This window comes from Mustela erminea, chromosome 1 (assembly GCF_009829155.1).
Source record: "Mustela erminea isolate mMusErm1 chromosome 1, mMusErm1.Pri, whole genome shotgun sequence".
Classification (NCBI taxonomy): domain Eukaryota; kingdom Metazoa; phylum Chordata; class Mammalia; order Carnivora; family Mustelidae; genus Mustela; species Mustela erminea.
This window is the reverse complement of record NC_045614.1, coordinates 153,551,430-153,565,231: the sequence shown is the minus strand read 5'-3', so window position 1 is coordinate 153,565,231 and position 13,802 is coordinate 153,551,430. Positions and strand designations below refer to the sequence as shown.

Sequence of the window (13,802 nt, the reverse complement as noted above, 5' to 3'; positions counted from 1 at the left end):
ATCCCGCTTGATTATGGTGAATGATTCTTTTAATGTACTGTCGGATTTGGCCTACTAGTATTTATTGAGAATTTCTGCATCCATGTTCATCAGGGATATTGAACTGTAGTTCACCTTTCAGTGAAGTCTTTATCTGCTTTGGTATTAGAGTAATGCTGGCCTCATACAATAATTTGGAAGTTTTCCTTCCTCTTCTACTTCTTGGAATAGTTTGAGAAGGACAGATGTTAACTCTTCTTTAAATGCTTGGTAGAATTTACCTGTTAAGCCATCTGGCCCTGAACTTCTGTTTGTTGGGAGTTTTTTGATTACTGATTCAGTTTATTTGCTGGTTATTGGTTTGTTTGAATTTTCTGTTTCTTCCTGTTTCGGTTTTGGTAGTTTATATTTTTCTAGGAATGTATCCTTTTTTTCTTGGTTGTCCAACCTGTTAGCATATAGTTTATCATAATATTCTCTTATAATTGTTTGCATTTCTGTGGTATTTGTTATTTGGTCTCATCTTTCATTTGTGATTCTATTTGAGTCTCCTTATCTTGATATATGTGGTTAGAGGTTTAATAATTTTATTGATTTATCCAAAGAATGAGCTCCTGATGTCATTGATCTGTTCTATTGTTTTTTCAAACTTCTGTATCATTTATTTCCACTCTAATCCTTTCTTCTGCTGGTTTTGGATTTTGTTTATCATTCTTTTTCTAGCTCCTTAGGCATAAGTTTATGTTGTTTGAGACTTTTCTTGTTTAAGTAAGTGGTATTGCTAAAAACTTCCCTCTGTAGCCACTTTTGCTGCATCCCAAAGTTTTTGGATTGTTGTATTTTCATTTGTTTCCATGTACTTTTAAAATTTCTTCTTTTATTTCCTGGTGGACCCATTCATTTTCTAGTAACATGTTATTTAACCTCTATGTATTTGTGATCTTTCCAGATTTTTCGGCTGGTTGTGTGGGCTAGTATGTGATTTATTCTGAAGAATGTCCCATGTGCACTTGGAAAGACTATATATTCTATTGTTTTAGGCAGTAATGTTCTGAATAAATCTGTTAAGTCCATCTGATCCAGAATGTCATTCAAAACCATTGTTTCCTTGCTGATCTTCTGGTTAGATGATCTCTAACTTGGGTTTTGAGTTCCTCTACTATTATATTATCAATGAGTTCCTTTATATGTTTGTTATTAACTGCCTTATGTATTTGGGTGGTCTTATTTTGGGTATATAAATATTTACAATTGTTAGATCTTCTTGTTGGTTTGTCCTCTTTATAAGGATAGTGTCCTTTTAGTCTCTTTTCAGTCTTTGTTTTAAAGTCCATTTTGTCTAATGTAAGTATTGGTACTCCAGTTTTCTTTTGACATCCATTTGTATGATAGATATTTCTCCATACCCTTACTTTCAATTTGCAGGTGTCTTTAGGTCTGGAACAAGTCTCTTATAGGCAGCATATAGATGTGTCTTATTGTTTTTATTTATTGTTGTTTTTATCCATTTCATAAATGGAACATTTATTAGTCCATTTACTCTGAGTTATTATTGATAGATATGTATTTATTATCATTTTACTTTTTCTTTTATGGCTGTTTCTAAAGATTTTCTTTGATCCTTGTCTTTCTGTCTTTCATGTTTTGCTGATTTTCTTTAGTGATATATTTGGATTACTTCCTTTTAATTTTTGCACATTTGTTTGTTGTTTTTGATACATGGTTACCATAAGGTTTGTGTATAACCTTTCTATGTATAGCAGTCTATATTAAGTGGACAGTCATTTAAGTTTGAACCCATTCTTTACTATTCTTATCCCCATGTTTTACATATATGATGTTATATTTTGTATCCTTTTATTTTGTGAGTTTATTGACTGATTTTTTACAGAAATATTCATTTTTATTGCTTTTGTGTTTCCTACCATCATACTGTCAGTTTTGATCTTCCTTTTCCACTCATAGTCCCCTTTAATACTTCTTGGAGGGCTGGTTTAGTGGACATGAACTCCTTTAGTTTTTTGTTTGTCTGGAAAACTCTTATTCTCTCCTCTTCTGAATGATACCCTTGCAGTAGAGTATTCTTAGGTGTAGATTTCTCCCATTCAGCACTTTGAATATATAATGCTTTTCCCTTTTGGATTGCAAAGTATTTGGTGAAAAATCTCTTGCTCTGTGGGCTTTCCTTTGTACATTACTATTTTCTTTTGTCTTGCTGCTTTTAGCCTCCTTTTTTTTTTTTTTTTTTTAAAGAGAGAGAGAGAGAGAATATGAATGTTGGGGAGGGAAAGAGGGAGAGGGAGAATCCCAAGCAGAATCCATGCCCAATGTGGAGCCTGACATGGGGCTCAATCTCACAACCCTGAGATTATGATCTGAGCCAAAATCAGGAGTAGACACCTAGACATTTAACTAACTGTGCCATTTAGGCACTCCTGTGGACTTCCTTTTTTGATTTTGATGAGAGTTCTCCATACTTCTGGATCTGGATATCTGTTTCCGTCCCCAGTTTAGGGGAGTTTTCAGCTATTATTTCTTTAAATAAATTTTCTTTCCCCGTTTTTTCTCTCTTTTTGCTCTGAGACTCATATAATATGAATGTTATTACTTTTGATGGAGTTATTGAATTCCATAAATCTAGTCTCATTTTGCACAATTCCTTTTTCTATCTTTTGTCCAACTTGATTACTTTCCATTACTCTGTTGTCTAGGTCACTAATTCATTCCTTTGGTTCTTTTGCTATTCATTCCATTAAGCATGTTTTTCATTTTGTTTATTGAGCCCTTTATCTCTGCTGTGCTATTTTTTATCTCTGTGTTATGGGTCTCACTCATGTCTTCCACTCTTTCCTTAAGTCCAGGAGTATCTATGATTCATTGCTTTAAATTCTCTTTGAGGCATTTTACTTACATCCCTTTTGCTTAGACCTCTGGGTGTGGCCTGGTCCTCTTCTTCCATTTGGGATAAATTTCTCTGTTTCATTTTTTTTTTTCCTTTCTGTGTTTGTTTCTCTGTGTTAAGAAAGTTGGAAATGTTCTCTGTTTTTGAACCAAAGTGACTTTATGAAGAAGAAGTCCTACAGTGCCCTGGTGTGTAGTGTTCCCTGTTCACCAGAATCTGCCACTTCAGGAGAGTATCTTACGTGTGTTGCTTATGTCCTGATTTTGTGTCTGAGTTGCTTCTTTTCAGTGCAGTTGCCAGACTGATGCTTTGCCTATTATGGGCTGTACTTGCTCTCAGTGGTGTTGATGGGACCCAGGCAGGCCAACTCTGAGGGGATGTGGCTTTGAGGGAATTTGTGAATGGGACAACACTGTTAGCAATTTTGTGCAGGGCCGCTAGTCCTATGCCAGATCCCCTGAAGTTCTGTGGAAACTGAGGGCTACATTCCCCTGGTGGCTGAGGACACATGGCTGGGGACTATGCACTGGCTGGGTGCAGTGTGCAGCAGTGACTGCAATGGGCACATTGGTAGCTTTCACAAAATTGGCACTGAGCCCAGGGCCAAAGCTAGCTGGCTTGGAGTAGGTAATCCTCAGAGGAACTCATGGCACACTGCTAGCAGTTTAGGTAGCAAATGCCTGTATAGCCTGACTCCTGTAGATGACCCTCTGTTTATGCTGGGGAACAGGGGAGGAAGATGGTGCCTGCCAGCTCCCTCTTTTTCAGAGAAGTTGCTGAACACATTCTGAATCAGTATGAATAAATCTGTCTCCCATTAGCCCCTGGTTTTGTGTAAATTGCCATTTTTGTGCTTCCTGTCCAGGTAGGCTGTTGTCTGTTTAACGGCAGTGACCAGGCTATCACTTGCCTTTGTGGCTAGCCCAGTGCTCTCAGCTGACTTTTAAAGCTCCAGGCTCCAAGTTATACAAACTCATGGAATTCAGCCCCTCACATTTTCAAAGTCAAACACGAGGATAAGTCTTCCCCCTTGTATGCTGGTCCTAAGGACCATTTTTCTGCTCTCTGCATATTCTAGTTCCCCTCCTCTTGCAGACAGCTTCCTCTGCCTTTTTGTCTTTCCTAAACTTTCAGATGCAGCTTTTTCTCTGTTTTTAGTTGTGGAGTTTGTTTTGTCCTTCTTCAGATTGGAGGGTTTAATCTACTTGGATGTGAATGATACCAAGTTATAAACATAGATGGTGTGAGCTCAGGGTCTTTCTACCCTGCTATGTTCCCCAGCTCCTTCCAGAATCTATTTTTTCTGACCCATGTGAGTCCTCTATTTCTTTGAAAAGTTATATTTCATGTTGAAATTAATTCCTGTATATTATTACATATTCTTGTTAGTCTTGTCACCTTTATGATATTATTAACTCCGTATTTTTCTTTTCTTGTTTTCCCCATTGTATGACTATGAAAGTTTCAAACACACAGAGGAGTTGAAAAGCTATACTATGAGCATTCATGTAGCTATGTGTATACACACACATATACATGCATAATCAGAATGTAGATTTTACAATTATCATTTTGCTATATTTACTTTATAATGTATGTCTATCCATCTATGAACCATAATACTTCTATGGATGCATTTTGAATTAAGTTGCAGATGTCAGTAGACTTTACATCTTAAAAACTCAATATACATATCATTAACTGGAGTTCAATATTTGTTTATAATACTATTTTCTTATCTTTTTTTGACATTTAGTTTACACACAGAAAAATCATCAATTTTATTGTACAATTAGATGAGTTTTTAACCAGTGTATACACTTGTGTAATCCACCTTTATTAAAATATAGAATATTACCTTTACTCATACTCCCTTTCAGTGAGTTCTCCTCAAGTCAACCACTGCTGTGATTTTCTTTTTCACCATAGGTTAGTTTTGCTTGTTCAAATTCTAATATAATTATACTGTATGCACTGTTTTGTATATTACTTCTTTTATTTAGCATAACGTTTTTGAGAATCATCCATGTTGCATCTATCATTAGTGTTTATATATTTCAACTGGTGAGTGGTAATTTATTGTATGAGTATAGCACATTTTTGGTTTTGATTCTCTTGTTGGACAGCTGGACTGTTTCTAGGTCGTTAAGTATATAGCTATTAAGGACATACTTAAACAGATTTTTATGTGGCCATATGTTATTTTCTGGGATGTATACCTAAGAGTGAAATTTATTCATTTATTTATTTTTTTAATTTTTATTATTTTTTAAAGATTTTTATTATTTATTTGACAGAGAAAGATCGCAAGTAGGCAGAGAGGGAGGCAGAGAGAGAGAGGAGGAAGCAGGCTCACCACCAAGGAGAGAGCCTGATGCGGGGCTTGATCCCAGGACCCTGGGATCATGACCCAAGCTGAAGGCAGAGACTCTAACCCTCTGAGCCACCCAGGTGCCCCCCTAAGAGTGAAATTTATAAGTCATAGGACCGATAGTGTTAGAGAAAATGGCAAGGAAATTTTCCAAAGTGTTTGTGTCATTTTATATTCCTACCAACATTTGGTAGTAGTTATTTTTTTAATTAAAAATAATTATTTTACTCATTATGGTAGTTGGACAATGGTATCTTATAGTTTTAATTGTATTAATTTTTATTTCCTTGATGACTATTTTTACTATCTGCTCTCTTTCAGACAGTTCGGCATGGTTTCCCTTATCAGCCCACAGCATTAGCCTTTGATCCAGTTCAGAAAATCTTGGCTATTGGGACAAGAACAGGTGCTATACGAATGTATCCTTAATTTTTGTTTTATTATTTGTTACATTAATACCAATTACATTTCCTTAAATATTCTGGTAAGTGGAATATGATCAAATAAATTTGGTTTCTTTGAAATAAGTAATGATTGTGAAAACTCATATTGTCCAGTTCATTGGCATATTTTTAGTGTCTCTGACATAACTATTGATGTCCTTTCTTTAGTTCCTTTGAATAAATACCTAGAAGTAGAAGTGCTGAATCATATAGAAGTTCTAGTATTAGTTCCTTGAGAAAACTCCATACTGTTTTCTATTGTAACTATACTAATTTATAGTCACACTAATAGTGTACAAGAGTTCCCTTTTCTCCATATCCTACACTTGTTTTTTCTTGCCTTTTTGGTAATAGCCATTCTAACAGGTATGAGTTGGTACCTCACTGTGGTACTGGTTTGCATTTCTATGATAATTAGTGATGCCTAGCAACTTTTCATGTACCAGTAGGCCATGTGTAGGCCTTTGAAAAATGTCGTTTCAAATTCTCTGCTCATTTTTTATTTTTTTTAAAAAATGTTAAAAGATTTTATTTATTTATTTGACAGAGAGAGACATAGCGAGAGAGGGAATACAAGCAGTGGGAGTGGGAGAGGGAGAAGCAGGCTTCCCACCAAGTAGGGAGCCCGATATGGGGCTCGATCCCAGGACGCTGGGATCATGACCTGAGCTGAAGGCAGAGACTTAACCCACTGAGCCACCCAGGCACCCCTCTCTGCCCATTTTTTAATGTAATTGTTTTTTATCTTGTTACTGAGTTGTATGAGTTCTTTATATATTTTGGATATTGACCCCTTATCACATATGTAATTTATAAATATTTTCTCCCATTTATTTTGTTGTTGGTTTCCTTTGCTATACAGAAGCTTTTAGTTTGATGTAGTCCCACTTGTTTATTTTTGTCCCGGTATTGTATCCAAAAAATCATTGCCAAGACCATTGTCTAGGAGCTAATTACTGCCTTTATTTTATTCCAGGGGTTTTATGGTTTCAGGTTTTCTATTTCAAGTCTTTAATTCATTTTGAGTTAATTTATTATTAACATATAATGTATTATTTGCCTCAGGGGTACAGGTCTATGAATCATCAGGCTTATCCATTTCATAGCATTCACCATAGCACACACCCTCCACAATGCCCATAACCCAGCTACCCTATCCCTACCCCCCTACTCCCCAGGAACCCTCAGTTTATTTTGTGAGATTGAGTCTCCCTCTGAATCCCATCTTGTTTCACTTTTTCCCTCACTACCCCCCATGACCCTGCTTTGCCTCTCAAATTCCTCATATCAGAGAGATCATATGATAATTGTCTTTCTCTGATTGATTTATTTCACTTAGCATGATACCCTCTAGTTCCATCCACATTGTTGCAAATGACAAGAATTCATTTCTTTTCATGACTGCATAGTATCCTATTGTATATATATATACCACCTCTTCTTTATCCATTCATCTGTTGATGGACATCTAGGTTTTTTCCATAGTTTGGCTATTGTGGACATTGCTTCTATAAACATTCAGGAGCATGCGCTCCTTCGGACCACTACATTTGTATCTTTAGGGTAAATACCCGGTAGTGTGATTGCTGGGTCGTAGGGTAGCTCTATATTCAACTTTTGAGGAACCTCCATGCTGTTTTCCAGAGTGGCTGCACCAGCTTGCATTCCCACCAACAAGGTAAGAGTGTTCCCCTTTCTTCACATCCTCACCAGCATCTGTCATTTCCTGACTTGTTAATTATAGCCTTCCTGACTGGTATGAGGTGGTATTTCATTGTGGTTTGATTTGTATTTCCCTGATGCTGAGTGATGTGGAACACTTTCTCATGTGTCTGTTGGCCATCTGGATGTCTTCTTTGCAGAAATGTCTATTCATGTCTTCTGCCCATTTCTTGATTGGATTATTTGTTCTTTGGGTGTTGAGTTTGATAAGTTCTTTATAGATTTTGGATACTAGCCCTTTATCTGATATGTCATTTGCGAATATCTTCTCCCATTCTGTCAGTTGTCTTTTGGTACTGTTGACCATTTCCTTGGCTGTGCAAATGGTTTTGATCTTGATGAAGTCCCAATAGTTCATTTTTGCCCTTGCTTCCCTTGCCTTTGGCGGTTTCTAGGAAGAAGTTGCTATGGCTGAGGTCAAGGAAGTTGCTGCCTGTGTTCTCCTCAAGGATTTTGATGGATTTCTTTCTCACAATGAGGTCTTTCATCCATTTTTAGTCTATTTTTGCATGTGGTGTAAGGAAATGGTTCAATTTCATTCTTCTGTCTGTAGCTGTCCAATTTCCCCAACACCATTATTGAAGAGACTGTCTTTTTTCCACTGGATGTTCTTTCCTGTTTTGTCGAAGATTAGTTGACCATAGAGTTGAGGGTCCATTTCTGAGTTCTCTATTCCATTCCAATGATCTATGTGTCTGTTTTTGTGCCAGTACCATCCTGTCTTGATGATTACAGCTTTGTAATAGAGCTTAAAGCCTGGAATTATGATGCCACTAACTTTGGCTTTCTTTTTCAACATTCCTCTGGCTATTCAGGGTCTTCTCTGGTTCCATATAAATTTTAGGATTATTTGTTCCATTTCTTTGAAGAAAGTTGATGGTATTTTGATAGGGATTGCATTAAATGTGTAGGTTGCTCTAGGTAGCATAGACATTTTCACAATATTTGTTCTTTCAATCCATGAGATTAGAACATTTTTCCATTTCTTTGTGTCTTCCTCAATTTCTTTCATGAGTATTCTATAGTTTTCTGAGTACGAATTCTTTGCCTCTTTGGTTATGTTTATTCCTAGGTGTCTTATGGTTTGGGATGCAATTGTAAATGGGATCGAATCCTTAATTTCTCATTCTTCTATATCTGACACTTTACTGGATTCCTGTATGAGTTCTAGCAGTTTTGGAGGAGAGTCTTTTGGGTTTTCTGCATAAAGTATCTTATCATCTGCAAAGAGTGAGAGTTTGTCTTCCTCTTTGCCAATTTGGATGCCTTTTATTTCTTTTTGTTCTCTGATTGCCGAGGCTAGGACTTCCACTACTATGTTGAATAGCAGTGGTTATAGTGGACATCCCTGCTTTGCTCCTGACCTTAGCAGAAAAGCTCTCAATTTTTTCCCATTGAGAATGATATTTGCTGTGGGTTGTTCGTAGATGGCTTTGATGATATTGAAGTATGTACCCTCTATGTCTACACTGTGAGAAGTTTTGATCAAGAAAGGATGCTGTACCTTGTCAATAGCTTTTTCATTATCTATTGAGAGTATCATATGGTTCTTGTTCTTTCTTTTATTAATGTATTGTATCACATTGATTGATTAGCAGATGTTGAACCAACCTTGCAGCCCAGGAATAGATCCCATGTGGTCATGGTGAATAATCCTTTTAATGTACTGTTGGATTCCATTGGTTAGTATTTTGGTGAGAATTTTTGCATTTGTGTTCATTTGGGATATTGGTCTGTAATTCTCTTTTTTGATGGGGTCTTTGGTTTTGGGATCAAGGTATTGCTGGCCTCATAAAATGAGTTTGGAAGTTTTCCTTCCATTTCTATTTTTTGGAGCAATTTCAGGAGAATGAGCATTAATTCTTCTTTAAATGTTTGGTAGAATTTCCTTGGGAAGCCATCTAGCTCTGGGCTCTTGTTTTTTGGGAGATTTTTTTGATGACTGCTTCAATCTCTTTACTGGTTATAGGTCTTTTCAGGTTTTCTATTTCTTCCTGGTTCAGTTGTGGTTCAGTTCAGTGCAGTAGAGACTAGTTTATATGTCTCAAGGAATGCATCCTTTTCTTCCAGATTGTCTAATTTGCTGGTGTATAATATTATAAGAACATAATATGTTCTTATAATTATTTGTATTTCTTTGGTGTTAGTTGAGATCTCTCCTCTTTCATTCATGATTTTATGAATTTGGGTCCTTTCTTTTTTCCTTTTGATAAGTCTGGCCAGGGGTTTATCAATCTTATTAATTCTTTCAAAGAACCAGCTCCTAGTTTCATTGATTTGTTCTACTGTTCTTTTGGTTTCTATTTCATTGATTTCTGCTCTTATCTTTATTATTTATCTTCTCCTGCTGGGTTTAGGCTTTTTTTGCTGTTATTTCTCCAGCTCCTTTAGGTATAGGATTAGATTGTGTACTTGAGACCTTTCTTGTTCCTTGAGAAAGGCTTGTACTGCTATATATTTTCCTCTCAGGATTGCCTTTGCTGTGTCCCACAGATTTTGAACAGTTGTGTTTTTATTTTCATTTGTTTCCATGAGTTTTTTTCAATTCTTCTTTAATTTCCTGGTTGACCCATTCATTCTTTAGTAGGATGCTCTTTAGCCTCCATGTATTTGAGTTCTCTCCAAATTTCATCTTGTGATTGAGTTCTAGCTTCAGAGCATTTTGGTCTGAAAATATGCAGGGAATGATCCCAGTCTTTTGGTACTGGTTGAGACCTGATTTGTGACCCAGGATGTGATCTATTCTGGAGAACGTTCAATGTGCACTAGAGAAGAATGTGTATTCTGCTGCTTTCAGATGGAATGTTCTGAACATATCTGTGATGTCCATCTGGTCCAGTGTGTCATTTAAGGTTTTTATTTCCTTGTTGATCTTTTGCTTAGATGATCTGTCCATTTCAGTGAAGACGGTATTAAAGTTTCCTGCTATTATTGTATTATTGTCGATGTGTTTCTTTGATTTTGTTATTAATTGGTTTATATAGTTGGCTGCTCTCGTGTTAGAGACATAAATATTTACAATTGTTAGATCTTGTTGGACAGACCCTCTGAGTATGCTATAGTGTCCTTCCTTATCTCTTATTATAATCTTTGGCTTAAAATCTAATTTATCTGATATAAGGATTGCCACCCCAGCTTTCTTTTGATGTCCATTGGCATGGTAAATTGTTTTCCACCCCCTCACTTTAAATCTGGAGGTGACTTTGTGTCTAAAATGAGTTTCTTGTAGACAGCATATTGATGGGTTTTGTTTTTTTATCCATTCTGATACCCTGTGTCTTTTGATTGGGGCATTTAGCCCATTTACATTCAGGGTAACTATTGAGAGATAGGAATTTAGTGCCATTGTATTTTCTGTAAGGTGACTGTTACTGTATATTGTCTCTGTTCCTTTCTAGTCTACTATTTTTTAGGCTCTCTCTTTGCTTCGAGGACCACTTTCAATATTTCCTGTAGGGCTGGTTTGGTGTTTACAGATTCTTTTAGCTTTTGTTTGTCCTGGAAGCTTTTAAATCTCTCCTTCTATTTTCAGTGATAGCCTAGCTGGTTATAGTATTCTTGGCTGCATGTTTTTCTCATTTAGTGCTTTGAATGTATCATGCCAGTTCTTTCTGGCCTGCCAGGTCTCTGTGAATAAGTCTGCTGCCAATCTAATATTTTTGCCATTGTATGTTACAGACTTCTTGTCCCAGGCTGCTTTCTATTCACTATTAGATGATGGAGTGTGGACCAATTTTTATTTTTGAGGGGGTTCTCTGCATCTCCTGGATTTTGATGCTTGTTGCCTTTGCCATATTAGGGAGATTCTCTACAATAATTTGCTCCAATATACCTTCTGCTTCCCTCTCTCTTTATTCTTTTTCTGGAATCCCAATTCTAATGTTATTTCATCTTTTGGTATCACTTATCTCTCGAATTCTCCCCTTGTGGTCTAGTAGTTGTTTGTCTCTCTTTTGCTCAGCTTCTTTATTCTCCATCATTTGGTCTTCTATATCACTAATTCTCTCTTCTGTCTCATTTATCATAGCAGTAAGAGTCTCCATTTTTTATTGCACCTCATTAATAGCTTTTTTGATTTCAGCTTGGTTATAATTTAGTTATTTTATTTCTCCAGGAAGGGCTTTTATTTCTACAGACATGGTTTCTCTGTATCTTCTATGCCTTTTTTAAGCCCAGCTAGCACCTTGAGGATCAGCATTCTAAACTCTAGGTTTGATGTATTACCAATATCCATATTGATTAGTTCCCTAGCCTTCGGTACTGCCTCTTGTTCTTTTTTTTTGTGGTGAGTTTTTCCAGCTTGTCATTTTATCCAGATAAGAATATATGAAGGAGAGAATAAAATAGAAAAAGAATGGGAAAGGCCCCAGATAATGGGCATTAACCAAATCAGAAGGGACCCCAAATTGTGGGGAGAAGAGAGAGGGTAAAAAGAAGTTCAAAAAAATAAAAAAACAAGAAAAGTAAAAAGAAAAAATATATATATATTAGACTGGTGAGTAGAACAGAGCCATCCACTTAATTTTTGGTATATTTTGGTCTCTTAGAAGAAACTACCTCCCAAAATTTTAAGGAAAGAATAACTTACATATATATGTACAAAAATAAGGGTAAATACAATGAAGGGATGGAATATGAGTGTAAAGATGAAACTTTTTAAAAAATTCTAAAAAAGGAGTTGATAAGTTGGTCGGGAAAAGAAAGAAAAAGAAAGTGGAGAGAATTTGCTCAGGCTGGATACTAGAACAAAGCCCTGTTTTAGATTTAGTATATATTTTGATCTATTAGAAGAAGTTGTATCCCAAAATTTTTTAGAAGAAAAAACCCTACATGTATACAAAAAATAAAGTTAGATACAATGAAGGATAAAATATGGCCATAATAATGAAAGTTTAAAAAGATTTTTTTTTAAATTTGTCAGACAGAGATCACAAGTAGGGAGAGAGGCAGGCAGACAGAGAGAGAGGGGGAAGCAGGCTTCTGCTGAGCAGAGAACCTGATGTGGGGCTCAATCCCAGGACCCGGGGTTCATGACCTGAGATGAAAGCAGAGGCTTTAACCCACTGAGCCACCCAGACGCCCCAAAAAGATTTTTTTTTTTTTTTGGAAAGGCATTGTTAAGATAAACTAGTTTTAAAAGAAGTTAAAAGAGGAAAGAGTAAAAGTTAAGAAAAATTAGAGTAAAAGAAAAAGTAAAATAAAAAGAATTAATTAACTTTGTAGGACTAAAGAATCATGGAGAGAAAGCCATGAATTCCATGCTTTGCTTTCTTCTCCTCTGGAATTCCGCTGTTCTCCTTGGTAAATGAGCTTGGCCTTAGCTGATTTTCTTGCTGATCTTCTGGGGGAGGGGCCTATTGTAGCGATTCTCAAGTGTCTTTGCCGGAGTTGGAATTTCACCGCCCCTCATCAGGGGCTGGGCAAAGTAATCTCCTCGGGTTCGCTCTTGGGAGCTTTTGTCTGCTGAACACTTTCTGTAGAGTTCTGGAGGACAGGAATGAAAATGGTGGCTTCCCTGTCTCCAGTCTGGAGTAGCCAAGAACTCAGTGCCCACTCCTGAGTACGCCCTCAGAGAAAAGCTTTCAGTCATTCCCCTCTCGTTGGCCTCTGGCTGCACTCCGAGCTCACCTGGCCTGTGACCGATTGTATTTTCTCTGTCTCTGGCACACAGCCCTTCCTGGAGTCTTCAAACCCAGCAGGTCTCTGTTGCCCTTCCAAGGGGTTCTCCCTGGATCTGCCACTTGTGGGGTCCTTTTTCAAAGAGCAGTGGCATGACTGCCACGGATCACAGTTTAAGGTAACTCCGAGTTGAGAGCTTACTCCTTGGCTCTGTCTCTGTATTTGGCTTCCTGTCTCTAATACCTGTGAGCTCTGTGATACTCAGACACCCCCAATCATTCTGTGACCCCGTGGTCCCTGAGACCATGCTGTCCCTGCAAGGGATCCACCCCCGCTTAGCCTCTGGAGTGATGTCCCTCAGTGGAGCAGACTTTTAAAAGCTCTGATTTTGTGTTCCATTGCTCTTCCGCTTATTGGGAGCCAGCCCCTCCCCCCCACAGTCTATCTTCCCGTCACTTCGAATTCACTTCTCTGCAGGTTCTACCTTTTGAACATGGTCGATTTTTCGTTTCTAGAATTGCTGCTCTTCTCTCCAATCTCCTGTTGGATTTGTAGGTGTTCAGAATGGTTTGCTAAACTATCTAGCTGATCTTCTGCTACCTGATGTCATCTCAGCCTGCTACTCCTCCACCATCTTGACTCCTCCTCTCCAAATTCAATGGTTTTTTACTATGTTCTTAGATCTGTGCAGTAATCACCATAATAACTTTTAAAACATATCAGCCTAAAAAGAAACCCTGTAACTATTAGCAGTTACTCCTTATTT

At 37.1% G+C, this 13,802-nt stretch overlaps 1 protein-coding gene across 9 annotated transcripts in view; it reads left to right on the top strand.

The window, feature by feature from the left end:
• STXBP5L (syntaxin binding protein 5 like) overlaps positions 1 to 13,802 on the top strand; it is a 542,570-nt gene that overhangs the window by 179,260 nt on the left and 349,508 nt on the right. For all 9 annotated transcript variants that reach the window (XM_032347423.1, XM_032347416.1, XM_032347410.1 and 6 more), the window contains exon 3: positions 5,574 to 5,671. In XM_032347423.1, the coding sequence (XP_032203314.1) occupies positions 5,574 to 5,671 (98 nt within the window). The remainder of the gene's footprint in view (positions 1 to 5,573; positions 5,672 to 13,802) is intronic.